We start from the raw sequence: 22,909 nt of genomic DNA, 5'->3' as shown, positions 1-22,909 counted from the left end.
TCTGCAAATGAAGTGACTAACAAGGAATTAACCTCTAAAATACAGAAACAGCACATGCAGCTCATTATCAAAAAACCAAAGAACCCAATCAAGAAATGGACAGACGATATAAATAGACATTTTTCCAAAGAAGATACACAGGGGGCCAAGAGGCACATGAAAAGATGTTCAACATGACTAATTATTAGAGAACTGCAAATCAAAACTACAATGAGGTATCACCTCACGACCACCAGAATGGCCATCACCAAAAAAATCTACAAACTAAATGCTGGAGAGGCTGTGGAGAAAAAGGAAGCCTCTTACACTGTTGGTGGGAAAGTAAATTGGTATAGCCACTATGGAGAACAGTATAGAGGTTCCTTAAAATAGTAAAAATAGAGGTGCCATAGGATCCAGCAATCCCACTCCTGGGCCTATATCCAGAGAAAATCATAATTTGAAAAAACTCATGTGCCTCAGTGTTCATTGCTGCACTATTTACAGTAACTAGGAGAAGGCAATGGCACCCCACTCCAGTTCTCTTGCCTGGAAAATCCCGTGGAAGGAGGAGCCTAGTGGGCTGCAGTCCATGGGGTCGCTAAGAGTCGGACACGACTGAGTGACTTCACTTTCACTTTTCACTTTCATGCATTGGAGAAGGAAATGGCAACCCACTCCAGTGTTCTTGCCTGGAGAATCCCAGGGACAGGGGAGCCTGGTGGGCTGCCATCTATGGGGTCGCACAGAGTCGGACACAACTGAAGCGACTTAGCAGCAGCAGCAGCAGGATATGGAAGCACGCTAAAGGGCCATCGACAGAGGAATGGATAAGGAGGCATGGCTTATGTATATGCAGTGGAATATTCTCAGCCAGAAAAAGAACGAAATACTACTATTTGCAGCAACACACATGGCTCTAGAGATTGTTATTCTGAGTGAAGTAAGTCAGAGAAATACAAATATCACATGATAGCACTTATATGTGGAATCTAAAAAAAAAAAAAAGGTACAAATGAATCTATTTATAAGACAGAAATAGAGTCACAGATGAAGAAAACAAACCTAAGGTTACCAAGGGGGAAGGGAGGCATGAATTGGAAGATTAGGATTGACATATACACACTACTGTGTATAAAATAGATAACTGATAAGGACTACTGATAAGCACCGGGAACTCTACTCAATACTCCGTGATGATCTATATAGCAGTAGAACCTAAAAGAGAGTGGATATATGTGTATGTACAACTGATTCACTTTGCTCTACAGCAGAAACTAACACAACGTTGTACATCAACTATACTCCAATAAAAACCAACATTTATATGAAATGTAAAGCACCTAGAGTAGTTAGTCAGAACAATCTTCAGGAAGAAGAATAAATTTGGAATACCTAAAATACCAGACACCACCCTTATGGCAGAAAGTAAAGAGGAACTCAAAAGCCTCTTGATGAAAGTGAAACTGGAGAGTGAAAAAGTTGTCTTAAAGCTCAACATTTAGAGAACGAAGATCATGGCATCTGGTCCCATCACTTCATGGGAAATAGATGGGGAAACAGTGGGAACAGTGTCAGACTTTCTTTTTTTGGGCTCCAAAATCACTGCAGACAGTGACTGCAGCCATGAAATTAAAAGACGCTTACTCCTTGGAAGGAAAGTTATGACCAACCTAAATAGCATATTAAAAAGCAGAGACATTACTTTGCCAACAAAGGTCTGTCTAGTCAAGGCTATGGTTTTTCCAGTAGTCATGTATGGATGTGAGAGTTGGACTGTGAAGAAAGCTGAGCACTGAAGAATTTTGAAGAATGCTTTTGAACTGTGGTGTTGGAGAAGACTCTTGAGAGCCCCTTGGACTCAAGGAGATCCAACCAGTCCATCCTAAAGAAAATCAGTCCTGGGTGTTCATTGGAAGGACTGATGCTAAAGCTGACTCCAATACTTTGGCCACCTCATGCAAGGAGTTGACTCATTGGAAAAGACCCTGATGTTGGGAGGGATTGGGGGCAGGAGGAGAAGGGGACGACAGAGGATGAGATGGCTGGATGGTATCACTGGACGTGAGTCTCAGTGAACTCCAGGAGTTGGTGATGGACAGGGAGGCCTGGCATGCTGCAATTCATGGGGTCATAAAGAGTCGGACACGACTGAGTGACTGATCTGATCTGATACCCCAATACAAAATAAAAAGATTTTTTTAAAAAAGAGAATGTTGTCATAATCTTACAGGTGAAGATTTCTTATCAGGACACAAAAAAGCACTCACCATAAAATTAAAAAAACTGATAAATTAGGACTTATTAAAATTCAGAACTACTTATACTTCTATTCATGAAAATACACAACAAAGAGTGTGAAAAGGCATGTCTTAGAATGAAAGATGTTGATAATACATTTACCTAACGGAAGAGGAGAGTGTTCAAAATATCTTAGGAAAAAAAAAAAAAAAAACAACTCCTAAATCAAATCAGCAAAGACATTTCACAGAGAGGATATCTAAAAGGACCCACAAGAATACAAAAAAGAGTACGTTATCATTTGATGTTCAGGAAATGCAAATTAAAGCCATTATTATATTTCACTGCACCAGAAGGGCTAAAATTGTAATGCGTTGGCAAGGATATGGATCAATAAGAGCTTTGTCATATTGCTGTTGGGAGTGTATACTGGAGAACTGTTTGGTAGTATCTATTAATATCAAAGCTAAATATATTCCCACCATTTATTTTAAATGTTTAAATACAACAAAGTATTTACGCAAGAAAAATAATGCATCCACTGAAAGACATGTGCTGCTGCTACTAAGTCACTTCAGTCGTGTCCGACTCTGTGCGACCCCAGAGACGACAGCCCACCAGGCTCCCCCATCCCTGGGATTCTCCAGGCAAGAACACTGGAGTGGGTTGCCATTTCCTTCTCCAAAGACATGTGCAAGAATGTTCAAAGCAGCTTTACTGTCAAGCAGCTTATTGTTAAAGCTAATAAAACATGCCCAGGGCAGGGAGGCTGTAAATTTCCCTTGTTACCCCAGAGTTGGGGTTGGTGTAACAGAGTTTAGGTTTTGTTTGGAAGAGAAGTGCAAATTTTTGTGCACCTGAATTTTTGATAGTGGTGGTGAGAAATATTTCATTTTAGATCCCTTACAAGAGGCAGCTGCAGCCCAAAGAGAAAGCCTCTGCCTGATTTCACGAGACCATGGAAGTGAGTGCAGGCCAGGAGAAGTTATGGCCATTTAGAATGCAGATTCACAGACCCTGCTCAGACCAGCTGAATCACATCTCTGGAAGGAGGGGCTGGGCTCTGCTTCTTAAGTCTATCAGGTGACTCCTCTACCTTTTTATTCTTAAATGTTATTTGATTCCCTGGCGGCTCAGAGGGTAAAGAATCCAGATGCCTGCAATACAGGAGGCCTGGGTTTAATCCCTGGTTTGGGAAGATCTCCTGGAGAAGGGAATGGCAACCCACTCCAGTATTCTTGCCTGGAGAACCCCCATGGACAGAGAAGCCTGGTGGGCTACAGTCCATGGGGCTGCAAAGAGTCGGACATGACTGAGTGACTAAGCACAACACATAAATACTGCATGTGAGAGATATATGTGTATATGTGTGATACATCTTTTTTAAAATAAAGCACAATAAAATGTACTTTCATGAGCCCATTACCCAGTCCAAAAGCTGGATCATTAACAAGAATGTATTTCTATTTATATTTACCTAAAAGGGGACGACAGAGGATGAGATTGCTGGATGGCATCACTGACTCGATGGGCGTAAGTTTGAGTAAACTCTGGGAGTTGGTGATGGACAGGGAGGCCTGGTGTGTTGCGATTCATGGGGTCGAAAAGAGTCGCACACGACCGAGCAACTGAACTGAACTGAACTGAACTGAACTGCACATGCCTCTCTCTTATGCCTTCCTTCTGCCTCCCTACGAGAGGTAATATTTTATATTTTGTGTTTTCCGTTCTATTAAAATTTTTAAAAATAAAGTTTTTGTCTTCTTGGTATCTATGCCTCAACATTATATTGTTTAGTATTGCTTGTTTTTTTTTAATTGACCAAGAAAAAGTTCATTAACTTTTTTTGAATTTGTTATTGTAATAAAATATATATAATATGAAATTTCTGATTTTAACAGTTTTGAAGTATACAAGTCAGTGGCATTCATTGTATTTGCAATGTTGTGCAACCACTGTTTCCAAAACTTTTTCATCATTCCAAGCAGAAACTCTGTACCCATTAAGCAATATCTTCCCTTTCCTTCCCCTGCTGCACACACCCCTCCCCTGCACCCCTGGTGACCTCTATTCTACTTTCTGCCTTGATGATTTTCCCTTTTCTAGACATTTTATACAAGTGGAATCATGTGTTTGTTTTTTGTTTCTGGTTTCTTTCACTTCACATAATATTTTCAAAGTTTATTCATGTCATGGCATATATCAGATGTTCTTATAAGTGAACAATATTCCACTGTATGTATTTTTATCCATTCATCTGTTGAAGGACATCTGAGTTGTTTCTACCCTTGGATATTGTGAATGATGTTGCAATGAACACTGGTGTACAAGAATCTGTTTGAGTCCCTTTTCAATTGTTTTGGGCTTAAATACCTAGAGGTGGAATCACTGGGTCATATGGTATTAATAATTCTAGGTTAGGATTTTGAGGAACTGTCGTACGGCTTTCCAAATACTACTCCATTTTACATTCCCACCAGCAATGGCTGGGAGTTCCAATTTCTCCACCTTCTTGCCAAGACTTACATTTTTTTTTTTCTTTTATTTGTAGCCATACTTGTAGGTGGAGGCTTCCCAGGTGGCTCAGTGGTAAAGCACCAGCCTGCTAATGCAGGGGATGCAAGAGATGCGGGTTTGATCACTGGGTTGAGAAGATCCCCTGGAGGAGGAAGTGGCGACCTGCTCCAGTATCCTTGCCTGGAAAATTCCATGGCGAGGAGCCTGGTGGGCTATGCTGAAGTCATCAAGCGTTGGACACGACTGACGGCACACGCACATGCTTGCTGTAGGTGTAAGCTGGTATCCTGCGATTTTGCATGTCCTTAATGACGTTTTCCAACAGTGTTGACCATTTTTCATGTACTTGCTGATCATTTTTGTATATCTTTATTGGAAAAATGTTTATTCATATCATTTGTTCATTTTTAATTGGGTTGTTTTTCATTTTGTTGCTGTAAGAGTTCTTTATATAGTCTGGACAGTAAATCCTTACTGGATACATGATTTGTAAAAATTTTCTCCTATTCGTAGATTATCTTTTTACTTTCTTGGTATTATCTTTTGATGCACAAAAGTTTTAAATTTTGATGAAGCCCAACTTATCCTTTTTTTTTTTTTGCTGCTTGCGATTTTGGTGTCATATTTTAGAATCCATTACTGAGTTTGCTTGGTTTTGAGCTCTATAAAAGCAGTATTATTCACAATATAGTTTCCTGAAACTTGAAGTTCTCTTTAAAAATTATGTTTATAAAACTATCCATGTTCTTTCACAGTTCATTCATTCTCATGGCTGTGTAATCTTGTTATACAAATAGATCACACATTATTTAGCCATTCTCCTACTGATAAACATTTGTGCTGTTTCCAGTTATTTTGCTATTATATCAGCACCACCTTAAATATCCCAGAGGGATTCTTCTGCACACTTTAAGAACCACTGGGCTTTTATAAATGAAATGAGTATTATTAAAATTGAATAGTACTCAGCTGCAGACATTTGCAGTTACCAACAGTTAGAAATGGACCTGGAACAACTGACTGGTTTAAAATTTGGAAAGGAATACATTAAGGCTGTATATTGTCACCTTATTTAACTGACATACAGAGTACATCATGTGAAATGCCGGGCTGGCTGGAGCTCAAGATGGAATCAAGATTGCCAGGAGAAATATCAGTAACTTCAGATATGCATATGACAGCACCCTTATGGCAGAAAATGAAGAGGAATTAAAGAGCCTCTTGATGGTGAAAGAGGACAATGAAAATCAGCCTAAAATGCAACATTAAAAAAACTAAGATCATGGCATCCAGTCCCATCACCTCATGGCAAATAAATGGGGAAACAATGGAAACAGTGACAGACTTAATTTATTTTCATGGGCTCCAAAATCACTGTGGACAGTGACTGCAGCTGTGAAATTAAAAGACGCTTGTTCCTTGGAAGAAAAGCTCTGACAAATCTAGACAGCATATTAAAAAGCACAGACATCACTTTGCCAACAAGGTCTGTACAGTTGGAACATAAAGAAGGCTGAGTGCCAAAGAACTGATGCTTTTGAACTATGGTGCTGGAGAAGACTCTCGAGAGTCCTGTGGACAGCAAGGAGATCAAACCAGTCAATCTTAAAGGAAATCAACCCTAAATATTCATTGGAAGGACTGATGCTGAAGCTGAAGCTCCAATAGTTTGGCCACCTGATGCAAAGAACTGATTCACTGGAAAAGACCCTGATGCTGGGAAAGATTGAAGGCAGGAGGAGAAGAGGGTAACAGAGGATGAGCTGGTTGGATGGCATCACTGACTCAATGGACATGAGTTTGAGCAAACTCCAGGAGATAGTGAAGGACAGGGAAACCTGGCGTGCTGTAGTCCATGGGTTGCAAAGAGTTGGACACGACTGAGCAACTGAACAACAACAACAATAAAACCATGATAACCACTGCCATTGAGTATGGTTTGCATCTACACTATAGCCTTATCCATTCTGTGTGATTTGTTGGAACAAGCAATCAGAGAAGATACAATGAGTACATTTTACTGATTTCAGGTTGGAGAGCTTTGCAAAACAGGGAGATGGCAACACAGTGTGGGGGACATGATTGTGAAAAGGAAATGTTTACTTGAGAGCCCTGTCTCAGCCAGGTTGCAGGAGTGTCTCTAATGGATTTGAAACAACCCCAAGAAGGGCTTTGTCCAGTGTTGAAAAGGATTCAGAACAAACAGACTCAGATTGACGGTTCCTCCCCAAGTCTTGCACACTGGCTCATTTCGGGAAACCCTTTGGCAGCTGCACAGGGTAGTGATGTGGCCAGGATTCTTCGGCTCAAAGCATGAAGAACACCAGGGGAAACTCAAGCATGAAGCAAGAGCTGGACTCTTTAACAGGGAGGTTGTTTGTGGCTTTGTTACTGGAAAATGTGAGTAACCTTAATAAGGCCAAAGTGTGGAGACACAGCAATTACAAAATGAAGAAGGGGGTGGAGTGAGATACTGGGGACATAAAAGCATCAGCAGGTGCCCCCAACGGCACTGCTCTTCCAGAGCCAGACACACCAAAGATGAGGTGAGTCCACAGTTTGCTCCTATCCCTCACTTTTCTCTGGATTATTTCATCCTTCTTTGGATATATCTTTTATCTACATGACAGCCTGAGTATAGGAGAGGCCTACAGGAGAAATGCAAAAATATAACGAAGATAAATAAGGCAAATGGACTAAATTATAGACTTTGTTTGCTTTCTGATGCACAGCGTGCAAACAATGTTTTATCCTCGTAAAGCTTCTCAGGGTTTGTTCTGTCCTTGGCTCTGACTCCCGATTATTTAGGATGGATCTCACTCTTCTTTGCCTGGGGGAATCTACTCATGTGTTTGGTTTTAGAGCCAGGAAGCACCAAGGCTCAACCTGTATTTATAAGAATTATCTTCCAAATATTAGCGTGTTTGTAGAGGATCCTCTATGTTCTATGTGCTGCATAAGGTTCTGGAGGAGATATTGGAAATGGATTAAAGCTTGGTCCTTGACTTCTAGGAATTATGAGTTTGGAGCAGTCCTTTCAGTCATTACCTCATTGTTTTCCAAATTTCATTCATTTGCACATCAGCTTCACGGTTCTCACCATATTCCTGTGCTGCCCATACTACTATTCTTTTTGTAACATTCTCTCTGGGGTGTCACTGGCAGCTCAGTGGTAAAGAATCTGCCTGATAATGCAGGATTCGATCCCTAGGTTGGGAAGATCTCCTGGAGAAGCCATCCCCTTCTCCAGGAGATCAACCCTACTCCGGTATTCTTACCTGGGAAACCCCAAGGACAGAGGAGCCTGGTGGGCTACAGTCCATGGGGTCGCGAAGAGTTGGGCATAACTTGGTGACTGAGCACACACATAGTAAGTAAAGGTTTACTATGCAAAGATTCTCTGCTTTTCTGTGTCCATAAAAGGTGATGTTTTCAGGTGGTGCTGTCTTTCCCATGAGACGTGACTTTCTCTAAGGAATAGCTTTTTCCTTGAGATTATAAAGTTTTCATCTTTGTGGGGAAGCTCCTGTGGTAGGCCTCCGGACATTTTTTCCCCCTTTTTTGGCCACACCACATGGCATGCAGGATCTTAGTTCCTCAACCAGAGATTGAACCTGGGTCCAGGCAGTGAAAGCTTTGAGTCCTAACCATTGGACTGCCAGGGAGTTCTCCCTGGCATTTTGAATATGCCTATTAGCAGATTTTAAAAAAACGTATAATGAGAAAGACCAAAAGTGAAACATTTGAGTGACACAAGGCACTCAGATTTTATCAAAACAGAAAATTTTTTTTTCTGAAATGTTGAAATAATGAAACTAGGAACTTAACCAAGCCATCTCTGAGTAGTTGCCATCTTCCAGGGAGATGGTCCACGGGTGGGTATGGCCTGTGTGCTGATGCCCATGTGCACAGGCAAGCTTTTACGGACTCAGTTATCATCCAGGTAACCTTCTGGAATTTGGGAGTTCGCTATACGACTTCCTGAAGTCAAATTATCATAAAATAATAGAAACAACTACATCAGTGTTTTATTATGAAATCTCCCCAAAGTAGAGAGTAGCATAATGATAACCCCCATGCCCACCCCCACCCCATCGTCTAGATATCCACATGCATTAGTGGAATCCTCGTAGCCCAGCACCTCAGGGTGCTTCCCACTCCAAGGGAGGCTTCTCTTTGCTGAGGAGCTCATATGTTGCTAACAATTTAGTGTTTCCTGAATCCTGCTACACACTGAGGCCCGATCCCTTCCTAATCTTGCTTGCTCTACTCTGAAGCTGCTGTAGAATTCCCAGCAGCACGGAACACACGGGAACCTCTGTGACTGGGAAGCTGCTAAAGTATGCATGTGGGTGGGTGAGGGGTCTCTAGGTAACAGGAGCGGGGAGTGTGTGTGTTTAAGTGGGGAGACCAGCAGTGCCCTCCTTTCTGTCTTCTCTGCAGCGCCCTGCAAGCTGTCGTCACTCTCCTGCTCTGCGGGCAGCTTCTCGCGGTGGAAACCGGCAGTGAGGCCACAGGTAGGTCTGCCTTTGGGCGAGGGCTGTACCTGGCCGCACTGCTGCATCCCACTTGGGCCCATCAGATCTGCATCCTCTCTGGGAAAATCCAGTTGCTCCTTATCCTGATCTCTGGTCTTTCAGTATCGTAAAGAACATTGGGGAGCCAGCCAGCCAGCAATCTCTCCTGGGCTTCCATTTCGGGTGTGGGAGGTTGATATGCTGTTTCTTCTCTCCTGACTTTTCCAGTCTCTAGGGGCAGTTTCTGAAAATGAACCTTGTCCTCCTGTTTTCCTTTGCAGCCGACAGCTGCCCAAAGGCCCCCGAGATTGCTAATAGCCATGTGGAGTACTCGGTTCGCTATCAGTGTGACAAATATTACAAACTGCATGCTGGAAATGGTAAGCCTGGGCGAACGCCTCCGGGTCCTCCTGTCCCAACCCCGGACTGCCTCAACACAGTCTCCACTATTGCCACGACTGCCAGTCACCTTGACCATTGTCTGTCCTGCTGGGCTTTACTGGCACCCGCAGCTCTTGGCTTTAGCATAGCGCTCCTCCCTTGCTCCTCTTCCCCCGCCCTCCCTGCTCCTACTTCTCTGACTCTGCTCTTTAAATACCTTCTCTCCTAGTGCTAGGTCCAGCTTTTTGCTCATTTTTTTTTTTTTTTTTTTTGTTTCAGGGGTGTATACTTTTAACAATAAGCAATGGATAAACAAGGACATTGGACAGCAACTTCCTGAATGTGAAGAAGGTAGGAAGTCAGGCCTGGGAAGCAGATTGAAAGTGGGTACTGAGGGGTTGGGGCATGGCAGGTATCTTGATCGAAACATCCTCAAGGAACATCCTCCCTGTGAGGCCTCCTCTGGGCACACACCAGTCGAGGACAGGGACTGGGGGGACCACAGGTGGCCGGGCAGAGACGTGCACAGGCAGGTGATGGTTCCCCATAAAGTTCACTAGGGATGCATTCATCTGGTCTCCTGGGCACTGACTGAATCCACTTCCACAGAGGATCAGGGGACCCTGTATGTACAGAGAGCCCACCTAGAGATCCCTGGGCCAAGGGTAAAGCAAGCTGCGGGAAGAACAGGTCGAGAGAGGGCAGAACAAAAGCGCAACCCGTGGGAATGTGCTACAAGCGGCTGGAGATGGGTCAGGACTCCACCGTCACCAGGAAGAGCTGGTGCTCTCTCCTTCTGGGAGGGAGGGAGTTTGATGTGCAAACCAGCTTCTTCTGTTCTGACTTTTCGCATCTCCAGGGGTTGTTCCCCAATATGAACCTTCTCTTCCTCTTTTCCTTTGCAGATGACAGCTGCCCAGAGCCCCCCAAGATTGAAAATGGCTACGTGGAATACTTGGTTCGCTATCAGTGCAAACCCTATTACACACTGCGCACCTGTGGAGATGGTAAGGCCTAGACGAATGCCTCCTGTCCCTCCACTTCCACGGGGGATGGAGCCAAGGTGACTGGTCAGAAAGGGCATGTGCTTTCTGGAGCCAGGAGATTCAGGTTCTAATGAGGGTTTTGTCACTGGCAGCTGTGGCCTTTTGGGAAAATTAACTCTCTTCAGCCTCGAGTTTTCTTCCTTGTTAAGCAGAGGAGATGCCACGTAGCCTACCCATCTCAGGGTGAGATCTATATAAAACAGGATGGTGATGGTGATGATGGCAGGGAGCCCTCACCTCATGAGCGCCACGCTCCCGCACTGGGTAGTTTTCTCCACAGATTTGCTCACAGAGGTCCTCACAACACCCCTCTGGAGACACTATTATTTATTTTTGCCAAGTTGCACAGCTTGTGGGAACTTAACTTCCTGACCAGGGATGGAACCTGTGTCCCCCAAATTAGAAGCTTGGAATCCTAACCACTGGACCACTAGGGAATTTCCAAGAGAGGATTATTATTCTCATTTCACTTCTGAAGAAACTGAGGCATAGAGAGGTTGATAAATTTGCCCAAGTTCAGGTAGCCTGTATGAGGGAAAGTCAGGATTTGAACCCTGATTCCAACCCTGTACTGCCTTGACACAATCGCCTCGGCCACCTAGACCACCATCCGTCTGCTGGGCTTCACCGGCCCCCAGCACTTGGCTTCTAGCACCGAGCTCTTCTGTTCCTCCCCCTCCCTGGCCCTCCTTCCTCCTATTTCTCCGACTCTGCTCTTTAAATATGCTCGCTCCCAGTGCTAGGTCCAGCTAGTGTCCCTTTCAGCTTGTATTCTTTCATTTTGTTTCAGGAATGTACACCTTTAACAGTAAGAAGCAGTGGATAAATAAGAACGTTGGACAGCAACTCCCTGAATGTGAGGCAGGTAGGAAGCCAGGGGCCTGGGAAGCAGACTGAAAGTGGGTACTGAGGGGTTGGTGCACGACAAGCATCTTGATTGGAACATCAAGGCACATCCTCCCTATGAGGCTTCCTCTGGGCACACACAAGCCAAGGACAGGGAGCGGGGGCACCAGAGGTGGCTGGGCAGAGATGTGCGCATGCAGGTGACGCCGCCCCTTGAAGTTCACTAAGGATGTGTTCATCTGGCCTCCGAGGCACTGACCGAGTCCACTGTCTACACTGTCCACAGAGGATCAGGGGACTCTGTATAGAGAGCCCACCTGGAGAGCCCTGGGCCAAGGGTAAAGCAAGCTGCAGGAAGAATAGGTTGAGGGAGGGCAGAACAAAACCGTAATCCATGGGAATGTACTACAACAGGCTGGAGGAGGGTCAGGACTCTCACCAGGAGGGGCTGTGCTCTCTCCTTTCCCTCCTGGAACAAGAGGGTTTTGTCCACCCTCTTCTGCTACTTGGGCTGTGGAACCACTAACCTGCTGGGTATCGACTGCAGTATCTATAAAACCTGTGTTCCGGCCAACATTGCTTCATGTCCCTATTTATTCAGAGAGAATGAACCTTGGTAGCTCCTTGTCCTTACACTCAATTTCAGGGATCGTGGACCTCTAGTTGTGATAAATCACTTAAATATACCTAGAGTTCAGCAGCTGGGGTTTGAAAATTTCAGTGCTGTTTGTGAGTCAGAAAAGCAGGAAACAGAACTCTGCTTTAGTGATGTGAACATTAAAAAAAAATTTTTTTAAACTGTAAGCATTGGGGACGGGAGGAGCAGAAGGTACGGGCAAAGCATGTAAATGTTTCTAGCCCTGGAGACATGAAGAGCGATAGTTTTGGACAGCAGCAAGAGTTGGCGTTTTTATGTTTCCCGGCCCAGAGGACACTCACACCCCGCTCCTATTAATGATGGTCTTGCTCTCAACAGTGTGCGGGAAGCCCAAGCACCCCGTGGACCAGGTGCAGAGGATCATCGGTGGCTCATTGGATGCCAAGGGCAGCTTTCCCTGGCAGGCCAAGATGGTCTCCCAGCATAACCTCATCTCGGGAGCCACGCTCATCAATGAACGATGGCTCCTCACCACAGCTAAAAATCTCTACCTGGGTCACAGTAGTGACAAAAAAGCAAAGGACATCACTCCTACTTTAAGACTCTATGTGGGGAAGAACCAGCTTGTAGAGGTGGAGAAGGTGGTTCTCCACCCTGACCACTCCAAGGTAGACATTGGGCTCATCAAACTCAGACGGAAGGTACCTGTCAATGACAAAGTAATGCCCATCTGCCTACCTTCAAAAGATTATGTGAAGGTGGGTCGTGTGGGTTATGTGTCTGGCTGGGGGCGAAATGAAAACTTCAACTTTACGGAGCATCTGAAGTATGTCATGCTGCCTGTGGCTGACCAAGACAAGTGTGTGAAACACTATGAGGGCGTCGACGCACCTAAAAATAAGACAGCTAAGAGCCCCGTAGGGGTGCAGCCCATACTGAATGAGAACACCTTCTGTGTCGGCCTGTCCAAGTACCAGGACGACACCTGCTATGGCGACGCCGGCAGCGCCTTCGTCGTTCACGACAAGGAAGACGACACCTGGTATGCGGCCGGGATCCTGAGCTTTGACAAGAGCTGTGCTGTGGCTGAGTATGGTGTGTACGTGAAGGTGACCTCCATTCTGGACTGGGTTCGGAAAACCATCGCTAACAACTAAGGCGGGGCTGGCTAGGAGCAGCTGCCTGGAAGGACGAGGGGAAAGCTGCACAGGAGTGGAGGGGACACGAGTGCAGTGTGGCGCTGGTGGGTTCCAGCCAATAAACAGCTTGCTTTGCCTCACTTCTGCAATGTGTCTTGCATTCTTTACCACTGAGCCCCCAGGGAAGCCCGTCTGTGCTGTTTTTAGCCTTGTTTTTTTTTTTTTTTTTTTTCTCTCACTGACGGTACAGCAGCAGCCAAGTGCTCTAGACTTTACTGGGAGTGTGGCAGAAAACACCCGGGCCAACTGGAAATCCCTAAGGTGATACGAACTGTCCCACTGGGGAACTCATGATCACTGAATGAGCGCCTATTCGATGGCAGGCCTCAGGGAGGTCACAGTTATCCTTTGTTTTATAGACAAGGAAATAGAGAGTCAGAGAAGTGATTTGCTGAAGGTTACCCAGCTATTAAATAGAAAAGCTGAATCTTGAACCTTTGTTGTTGCTTAGTCACTAAGTTCTGCGACCCCCATGAAGACCCTACCAGGCTCCTCTCTCCATGGGATTTCCCAGGCAAGAATACTGGAGTGGGTTGCCATTTCCTTCTCCAGGGTATCTTCAGCCCAGGGATCAAACTTGCATTTCCTACATCGACAAGTGGGTTCTTTACCACTGAGCCACCAGGGAAGCCCAAAGCTGAGTTCTGAACCTAGGTCTGTCTGAACACAAACCCTGAGCTCTTTTCACAGCATCCTCTGCTTCTTCCGAGTGGAGGAGGAGAAAGAGAGAAGGCTGGTGAGAAAGACACTGGCTTGAGCGGCACGAGTGTCTAACAGATACTACTCCGTTGCTTGTGCTCCAACACACCAGCACTTCGGCTAACACAGTAAGATGTATAAAGGCAGGGTTTCTAGATTTGCTGGGTCCAAGTCACAGCTCAATGACAAACCTGCCAAGTTCCCTGAGCTCCCTGCCCATTAGTGTCCTGGGCTCTCCCACGGGGGGCGTAACCCAGACAGGCTCTAAAGCGCCATCAGTAGAAACATTCTGGGGCTGGGGGGAGTCAGAAGTCTCTTCCTGAGGAGGGGCTGCTTTTCCCATTTGGAAGAAAGCAACCCTCAACTAGGACTCAAACCACAGCCATCTGAGTCTTTCATTTCACAAAGATAAACTGTTCTTGCTATGAACAGTTTCCCAGAACAAAAGTTCCGGAGCCCAGCCCATGAAGCTCTCCTTCTAACTGAAGAAGAAGAGTTCTAAGTGAGCCACACACCTTTACTCAGCACACTGGCCCTTCACCAGCATACAGTCTTGTCACGGCAAAATGCGGCCTCCCCTGCTTAGGGCTTAAAATGTCGACTGGTGTCACTACTCTCTCTCTAGTGTTCTGTCCTTCCCTGTGATGTTGTCACAGGCGCTCTCCAGACCCATCGATAATGAAAAGCAGGTTGGAGCTCACAGGCCAAGGAACAACTGAGACCTGTATTCTAGAACCTGCACAAGAGACGATGGCCAGAAAGTCAAAAATAACACAAACATGTAAAATCCTGCTTCTAAGCATACAGTTATACCTCTTTCTTCTAATAATACCTTCAGCACTAAGTTTTTTTGAAGAATAAACCATCCAAGTTTTTTTTGAAGAAAAATCTGATTGTATTAAGTGGCTTCTGCCTCTAAGGAGAAAAATAAAACTTTCGCTATTTTGTCACTTTCCTTATCCCCTCTACCTTCCTCCCCGGCAGCACCTCCTGCCCACCTGCCTCCCCCTCGGGTTTCAGTGACACTGAACTCTGTGGAGCCCTCTCAACACGCATGCTGTCTCCAGCCCCTGGGCCTGCCTCCCCCTGGTTCCCCCTAATGCCCTCCCCCTTCTCCATGAGTACTTCCTACTCTCCTTTAAGGCTCAGGAACTGTCTCTTCTAAGCTTTTTTTCCATCCTGGAGTCATTTGCTTTGTGCAGTACCTGGCATAGGATGGGGGCATACAGTATGTAATTAATAAACACTGTGGAAGGGAGAGCAACTATGATGGGAAAAAAAACACAAACCTGGACTTCAGAGAAGCATCACCAAAAAGCCCTCAGGAGGAAAGGCATGAGAATCTTATGCGTGACAGTGCTGAGTTTTTGCTGTTATCTGAGCACTTCTCACACCTCAAATGCCGTGTAATTTAGGCTATGAGGGACAGAAAATCCAACCAAAGTGACACGTGGTAAAGACGTTTTATTCTTTCACAGAAATCTGAAGCCAGGCAGGTCTAGAGTCCACTCGGGAGCTTGATATCGTCATCAGGGACCCAGGCTCTTTTCATCATTCTTTTCAGCATGTTCATTTTTCATCCCAGGGCTGGTTGCCTCATGGTCCTAAGATGGCTGCTGTGGTTCCATGCATCACGATTACCAACGTAAGCAGGAAGTGGGGGCCAGGAGACAATGGAGGTGGTGGTGAAAGGATTTTGTTGTCTCATTCCTGAAGTGCTCTCTCCTTTATCAATGAAGGCCACCCAGGTGCCCAGCAACCTTCCTCCTGACACGTTTGTCACAGAAGACTTGGAAAGGAAGCACCCGGCAAAGGGGGACAGTTGTGCAGTGACCGTGCTGCCCTGCCTGAAAGCCAACAGCTGCCAAGCGGGTCGTGTGCTGTCTGGCGCTCTGCCTTCTGGTTCTGCATACGTTCTTATTCTAGAAAGTCAGTGCCATTAGCTCCATGAGAAGAGGAACCTGTCCAAGTGGTGAAGGTTGTGCCAGGGGGCCCTGAGAGAGCAAGAATTCTTCATAAAGTTATTAAAACCGGCAAGTCCTATATAGATGATACTTCTTTCTAGCAGTTCTGAGATCTCTTTCCAGTCTTGAGTCTCTGAAGTACAGTTTTCTCCTCAGAAAGAGACGGAGCTCCGGGAGAGATTGGCTCCTACTGACTAAGGGTACTTAATTTTTTGTTTAGCTCAAATTGGGTGCTGGACAGTAAAGGAAGTCCAAGTTCTCACCCCTGGGGCAATTTAATAACATAAAAGCTGGTAAAATGAACAAGCCAAGATACCTTTAAAATTCTGAGCCAGAAAGTCTTGCAGATAAAACCACCTTGGCCACTATCAGTAGAGACTGATTTATTCCAAGAGAACCTGGGATAGTAGGTGAGCATGAGATAAATACATGCACGGAGGGAAGGCGAGGCTGAGGATGAAGGAAGGGGTGGGTATGTACACGTAGGGTAGAAAACAAGTGTTTTTGCTCTTATGTGAACTGATTTTCTAGTTTACTCAATGTATCAAATAAACATAGTTGAATCAAACTGTCCTAGCCAAATTTAGAAGGATTCTGTATTATCTTAAAGAATAAAGAAAAGCACAATATACAGAGAAATTAAAACACCCACACTGGGGAAATTGACCACGGCTGGCTTGACCTCTCTGAGATCTGCAGGGTGTAGACACTTGGGCATCCCCGAATGTCCCAGCATCAGTGCGGTCTTCTGCTTGGCGGCCGGTACTTTCTGTTGAGGTCAAACCTCTTATTCTCTGGGATGCTGACCATGTTTCTGAAGGACCCCAGGAAAACCGCACAGCTGGAGTTAGGTACTGTTTCGAGATGGGCCTTTCTCTTCAACTCTGATGGCAGTGAAAGCACTAAATGTCTTGATAGAGGAGGTCGTATTTGGGAATATTCTTGGGATCAATAGGACTTTGCACAATAAGTTTCCCCCTCATTGCGCCTCGATAAATTACTTCAATCAAATCTATGAAGTCTTGCTTGGTTTTGAAACTTCCCACAAACTTAGTGTGATCTGGAGACCTAAATAGTGTAGGAGAGAAACAACCTTGCTCAGAACTTTTCAAAAGTACTTGTAAAGCCTTCAGGATAAACAAAGTAAACAGCAGCTCTCTCACTTTCTTCTGGTCAGGGAGCCCTCAGACACAAAGCCTGACACTGATTCTCCATTTGTGATTACAGGGCCCATTTGACACATGACTAAAACCAGTGCTGGGGGCTGCTGGGAGAGCACGGAAGCCCTACCAGGTGGCCCATTTAAAGTCATTATAGCATTTGTTACAGTATGGCTTCTGTTCTTTGTTTTGGCTTTCTGGCCTCCAGGCATATGGGGTCTTAGCTCCCCCAGAAGGGACCGAACCCGAACCCCCTGCTTTGAAAGGTGAAGTTTTAACCACTGGACCATCACGGAAGTCCCTCATCTTACTTATTTTTGACAGACTCTGAGAAAGGATGGCTTCAAAATTCTCCTAACTGAAAGCAGACAGAACGCTTGGTAAGGGAAATGCATGTCTTAATTTGCTGAAGGATCACTTCTTTCACAGATGCAGCCAATGAGTATCAAGAGTTTAAGAACAATGGCCCACTTTGTTTGAAATAAAACTCCTGGGAAACTGACAAAAGCTGTTCTGTATTTTCTGCAGTGATGGATGGTGAGTGCTTCACAAACTGTACTAGTCTCTCAGATTTTAGTAGTAAGTTAACATTCGCCACTCATACTGGAAACACTCTCATTTTGTACCAGAGTTACACACACACACACATTAGAAACTTCATCAACTGAGGAAACAGTACCAACATAAGACACACAAAGCCCCCATCACATCCAAGTGGGTGAGCTACTGAGACTGACTGGAGAAAAGAAACTTTGAAGACTATAGTGACTTCATGTCAATCTAACTTACCCATAATCCACTTTCATATGCTGCCCATTGAAGAAAAACACAGTAGATGGAATATAACTGATGTCAAAATAGTGTGTATAAACTGGGGTTTGGTCCACGTCTACTAGATAGATAGCAGCCATTTTACTTAAGTCAGAAGAGGTCTTAGAAAGCTGCAGATGGAGAGAGAGATGTGGATTACAACTGTTACCGTTTCTCTTGTGAACCTTTTTACTAGAAGAATTTTCTGTGTGAAAAAAATTCCCGGACCAAGAATCTAGCCTGTTGGGAGTTCCACGTTAAGAGACAGTGTAACCCTATTCAGAGTCTGAATCACTATTGGTAGGGTAATGAGAGGGCCCTGAGAAAACTGGGTGAATATATTTCTTCTTTTTTCCTTCTATTTTTGATTAAAATATGTGTTTTTAAACTTTTCATGGATTTATAAAATCCATACTTGCTTAAATAAAAAAGTAAACTCAGAAATATGTGGTACAGATACTGCAATTCTCCCAAATCTCCTTGTTTCCAATCTCACTCATAAATGAGAGTTATGACGAAACAGCAGACCCTTACGTGGCACTTGCTGTGTGCTAAGTGTTCTAAGTGCTTTACACTTGTTGGCTCCTTTAATCCATACAACATTTCTAGGAGGTATGCAAGGCTACAGGCACCATTTCACAGATGAGAAAACCGAGCCACGAGGACATAATATGCCCCCAGTCACACAGCTGTAAGCAGTAAGGCTGGGCTCTGAACTCGGACAGCCTGGCTTCACAGTCTACACTCTGTGATACTCCACACCCCCACAGTTGAGGGTAAAATGCTCTGGCCGCTTTCCCACCAGGTTAATGCATCACACCCTCATTGTTGATCACAGTCATGGGGTTTCTAACACTGGATCCACACTGTGGGTGGCAGCAACAGAAAACGTGGGTGAGGTCTTAGTCCTGGGTAAGTCAGAGACCAGGATAAGCTTACTCTGTCCTGTACTCCCCTCTCGACTCATCAGACTGTGGAGATGTGCTGTGAAATCATAGATTACCATCAGGCACACACTGGAGGCGGCACCCCAGAAAAGCATATTTGCAGGCAAAGAAAACAACGTTCAGATCCCAGCTCTGCAACTTAGTGGTTCTGGGCCCGTGGGAAGTCACCTGACCTCCCTGGCATGCATCTCCCCTCTTGGGAATACTGATTATCCCACTGTGGGGAGCACTGAATGAGACAATGTTCACAGACTCTAGTTTGTAGCGTTTCTGGTCTTCCACTGCTTGTTGGTGAAACCGAGCTTCGGCAGCTGCTAGTGGGGAAGGACATCTAGGGCGGATTCCACACAATCACAGACTAGGCGGTTCGACTCAGGCAGGCACATCATCGGCTCTTGGTGGAAGTGTGCTAACAATCGAACAGCTGTACACCTGGGCCCTGCCTGCCCCTGCTCATGCACTCTGCAGACGTTGGCGTAAGAACGTATAGGTTTTTAATAAAAATCTTAAAAAATTCACTTACTATGTCGTCTAGCTGCAGACAGACCGGATCCTCGTCTCTCCCAAACCTGAGAACCAGCACCTTCTCTGCAGTACTTTTTATTGCTTGGTCTACTGCCTTTTTGCTACTCAGTTTGGGTAAGAGGAAGCTCATGTTGAAATAATCCGATTATCAATCCTCACTGTTGGTCCTGAAAGTTGCAATGTTTAAACACAGATTAAGTGCATGAGTCCCTAATTTTGAAACACTGTTCATTTTTGGAGTAGGTGACATGTATATTTTTCCCTCTTAAATGAAAAAATGTTTCATACAACATAGTAACAAAAAAGTACAAGGAATACACTAAATGCACAAACAGGTGGCAAGTAAGTCCACCAGTTATCAAGAAACAACACAGAGAGCTATACTGTAATAAAATCTCCCTCTCTCTCCCCTCAGAGGGCTTGGTTGCCAGCGCCCTGGGGTAGTTACCAGGCAACAACTTTCATTAGTTTTTCAGATATCTTTCAGAGTTTGTTATGCGTTCACAAGAAAATACAAAGATGTTTTTCCCCTTGTCACTCAAAAGATAGTGTATTCTATCAGTTGGTTCCAGCGGGAAAGAGATGCCATCTTCCAATTTGGTCATTGGCAGACTTTCATTGAGGCGGGGCACAGGAAACAACAGGGTGTAATGAAGAAGCCTCGGCTAGGAGGGCCAGGACGGGGCTCTGTTCTCACCCCAGGCCCGGAGGAGCCACAGGAGCGAGTACTTACCAGAACCGCGTGGCCGACGCTGATGGGTGGACAGGGCCGCTGTAAAGGGGGTCAGCCTGCAGAGAGGGGACGCAGCCACTCTCCTCCCACCCTCTGAGGCTAACACTAACGCTCCCACTGACTGACTCCAACTGGAACAAAGAGGGCGGGGGAGCTGCAGAGGCAAACAAGTCTCCTTGACACAGAGCAGTCTAGAGAGGAAGAGTGGATCTGGAGGGTGAACGACAGATGTCCAGCACACATACTTTACCCACTCTTCTGCACTTTACCTCACGTGTGAGTATCTTCCCATTGCTCTAAGCAGAAAACTCACACATTGCTTGTTACAGTACCATACTCTTCATGCATGTTCCATCCCTTTTGTACATTCCATCCCTTTTGTACAGCCTTTTAAAGACAGACATTTATATTATTATGAGTTCTAGTTTAAAGATTCTTGGTGTATGTCTTATTGAGTGTACCTCATTACATGCAAACAGATCAACTAAGAGGGCGTAAAAACCACACGTGCGCGCGCGCGCGCGCGCACACACACACACACACACACAATACAGAGCAGAACACTGAGATAGAAGGGGATTCTCATTTTCAGGTTCACAGTTACATTTTTAGCTACAAAAACAAGGACCAGAATCCATGCCATCAAATTTCTAGTCCAGTATTCCTTTTACTACAATGGAAGTGAAAGTGAAAGTTGCTCAGCTGTGTCAGACTTTTTGCGACCCCATGGGCTACACAGTCCATGGAATTCTCCAGGCCAGAATACTGTAGTGGGTAACCTTTCCCTTCTCCAGGGGATCATCCCAACCCAGGAATTGAACCCAGCTCTTCTGCATTGCTGGTGATTCTTCACCAGCTGGGTTACAAGGGAAGCCCAACTTATTTACTACAATAAGTCCTATTTTTATGATCAAGAATACTCTTTGATCAAGGAGCTCTATTTCTGATCTACAACAGACTCCACTGAGATACTTGATTTTTTGAATTCAGTCCCAGGGGACTGAATGCTATGAAAAGGGACGATTTCATTCTCTCTTTTTCAGTGACAAGTCACATTTTAAGATAAAACTCATGTAGGAAGGGAAACTGTCCCAGTAATAGGTCATACTTTTAATAGGAAAGAAGACTGCCAAAAGGGACTTTCGTCAAATGGGAGTGGCAGAACAAATTACTGATGAAAGGGAAAGTCAAAGAGAAGATGGATTTGTCCCACCACTAGAAATCAAATGACCAGCAACTTCTGTATTGTTAAGAGAGGAGGAAGCAGTCAACAGGGAGTGCGGAGGTAAGCAGGTAAGACAGTGGGACTGGATAAGTGTTGGAAGGAGGAGAGGGAAATTTCTCTTTAGGCATGGGGAGAGACCATGCCTAAGAAAATGTCCACAGCAAAGGATACCAATAGAGAACTGACAAAAGAAGAGGTAAAAATGGACAGATACATTCGGAAAGTTAAGCTTTACCTGTAAGCAAAGGAAAGCAAATTAAAAGATATATCTTTAAAAGTCATTCATTTGGCAAAGATTAAAAAAAAAACAGCAAGAGTGTGAGTGAACTGGCAGGCATTCAATACCTGATGGAAGGTAGAGAAACGAAACTTTTCTAGAAAAGAAATCTGAAATACTCTTTGACCAACAATTCCACTTCTGAGAATCTCTAGTAAATAGACATGTGCACAAAGATTTGTGTACCATTGCTAAGTGTGAAAAACTGGAAACAACCTAAACAGTCATCAGTAGTGGACAGAGGGAATAAATGATAATATAGCCCAATGATGTACTAGCACAGTGTCATTATATACTGGGTTAGAGGTGAATAATTGAAAAACCCTCATGATAAAGAAAAAAACTTTATAAAACAGTAGTATATCAAGTGTGCTCCCACTTTTGTACAAAAACCTAAGTATAATGCATATATAAATATTCACATAGAAAAATAAATAAAAATGAAAATGCCAGGGCTTCCTTGATAGCTTTGTTGGTAAAGACTCCACCTGCAATGCAGGAGACCCCAGTTCGATTCCTGGGTTGGGAAGATCCTCTGGAGAAGGGATAAGTTACCGATTCCAGTATTCTTGGGCTTCTCTGGTGGCTCAGCTAGTAAAGAATCCGCCTGCAGTGCAGGAGACCTGGGTTCCATCCCTGGGTTGGGAAGATCCCCTGGAGAAGGGAAAGGCTACCCACTCCAGGATTCTGGCTTGGAGAATTCCATGGACTGTATGGTCCATGGGGTCACAGAGTCGGACACGAGTGAGCGACTTTCACTTTCAACTCCGTCAGAGATTATCTCTGCGTGTGAACAGACGAAGTGACTTTTACTTACACTGTGGGCGCGCGTCTTTATTTCTCCCAAATATCCGACATATATATTTTTAATGATGCCTGTGGTTGGGCTACTTCTGGCCCACAACTGCTGGGGAAAACGCTACTTACTTTAATTGTACACGTCACCTCCTTCTTTTCCACTTCAGGGTTGTGGACAACCCCGACACCTTCTCGAAAAAGCCGACTCAGACGGCTTTTTTTCCCCTGCCCCAACCGCGGCGGCGACCCCAATTCAAAGTAGCCTGGAGCCGTTGCCTAGCAACTCTCGGCCGACCACCAGAGCGGATGGAAACTGAAAAAGAAAACGCCCAGGCGCAGAGATGAACGCGCGTTCCGCTCTCAATAACCCAATGAGCACAAGAGGTTATTCTAGTCACCGCCCACCTAACCCTGCTCTGACCGGAAGCCCAAGGGTCACTCCCGCCC

The 22,909-nt window shown here is 45.0% G+C and overlaps 2 protein-coding genes across 5 annotated transcripts; one reads left to right on the top strand and one right to left on the bottom strand.

Annotated features, from left to right (window-relative positions):
- Positions 1 to 7,248: 7,248 nt before the first annotated feature.
- LOC147353514 (haptoglobin) lies at positions 7,249 to 13,404 on the top strand. The gene is made up of 7 exons (XM_086351572.1): positions 7,249 to 7,283; positions 9,181 to 9,254; positions 9,536 to 9,634; positions 9,915 to 9,986; positions 10,541 to 10,642; positions 11,472 to 11,546; positions 12,504 to 13,404. The coding sequence occupies exons 1-7, from the start codon at positions 7,279 to 7,281 to the stop codon at positions 13,280 to 13,282; spliced, it is 1,206 nt and encodes a 401-aa protein (XP_086207698.1). The 5' UTR covers positions 7,249 to 7,278; the 3' UTR covers positions 13,283 to 13,404.
- A 2,063-nt stretch (positions 13,405 to 15,467) lies between these two features.
- On the bottom strand, positions 15,468 to 22,841 carry TXNL4B (thioredoxin like 4B). 4 transcript variants are annotated; one of them, XM_086351582.1, is made up of 5 exons: positions 22,592 to 22,841; positions 20,163 to 20,549; positions 19,428 to 19,596; positions 17,937 to 18,088; positions 15,468 to 17,055 (listed from the first exon to the last, which is right to left on the bottom strand). In XM_086351582.1, the coding sequence occupies exons 3-5, from the start codon at positions 19,557 to 19,559 to the stop codon at positions 16,890 to 16,892; spliced, it is 450 nt and encodes a 149-aa protein (XP_086207708.1). In that variant the 5' UTR covers positions 19,560 to 19,596; positions 20,163 to 20,549; positions 22,592 to 22,841; the 3' UTR covers positions 15,468 to 16,889. The 4 variants fall into 4 exon arrangements, with proteins under 4 accessions (XP_086207708.1, XP_086207709.1, XP_086207710.1 ...); XM_086351583.1 differs by having other exon boundaries at positions 20,432 to 20,549; XM_086351584.1 differs by having other exon boundaries at positions 20,163 to 20,316.
- Positions 22,842 to 22,909: the final 68 nt, after the last annotated feature.

This window comes from Bos grunniens, chromosome 18 (genome assembly GCF_055505025.1).
Source record: "Bos grunniens cultivar Pamir isolate PY7600 chromosome 18, Bosgru_T2T1.0, whole genome shotgun sequence".
In the NCBI taxonomy this organism is placed as follows: domain Eukaryota; kingdom Metazoa; phylum Chordata; class Mammalia; order Artiodactyla; family Bovidae; genus Bos; species Bos grunniens.
The sequence above is the reverse complement of the archived record's forward strand: the minus strand, read 5'-3'. Positions and strand labels throughout refer to the sequence as shown.

What these genes read in the sequence shown, in the direction of transcription:
- TXNL4B (XM_086351582.1), bottom strand. Translation starts at nt 19,559, where the DNA reads ATGAGCTTCCTCTTACCCAAACTGAGTAGCAAAAAGGCAGTAGACCAA. An exon ending in GTCTGCAGCTAGACGACATA is followed by an intron (nt 18,089 to 19,427) that starts GTAAGTGAATTT and finishes CTCCATCTGCAG; the next exon opens with CTTTCTAAGACCTCTTCTGA. An exon ending in CATATGAAAGTGGATTATGG is followed by an intron (nt 17,056 to 17,936) that starts GTAAGTTAGATT and finishes TACACTATTTAG; the next exon opens with GTCTCCAGATCACACTAAGT.
- LOC147353514 (XM_086351572.1), top strand. An exon ending in AACCGGCAGTGAGGCCACAG is followed by an intron (nt 9,255 to 9,535) that starts GTAGGTCTGCCT and finishes TTTCCTTTGCAG; the next exon opens with CCGACAGCTGCCCAAAGGCC. An exon ending in CAAACTGCATGCTGGAAATG is followed by an intron (nt 9,635 to 9,914) that starts GTAAGCCTGGGC and finishes TTTTTGTTTCAG; the next exon opens with GGGTGTATACTTTTAACAAT.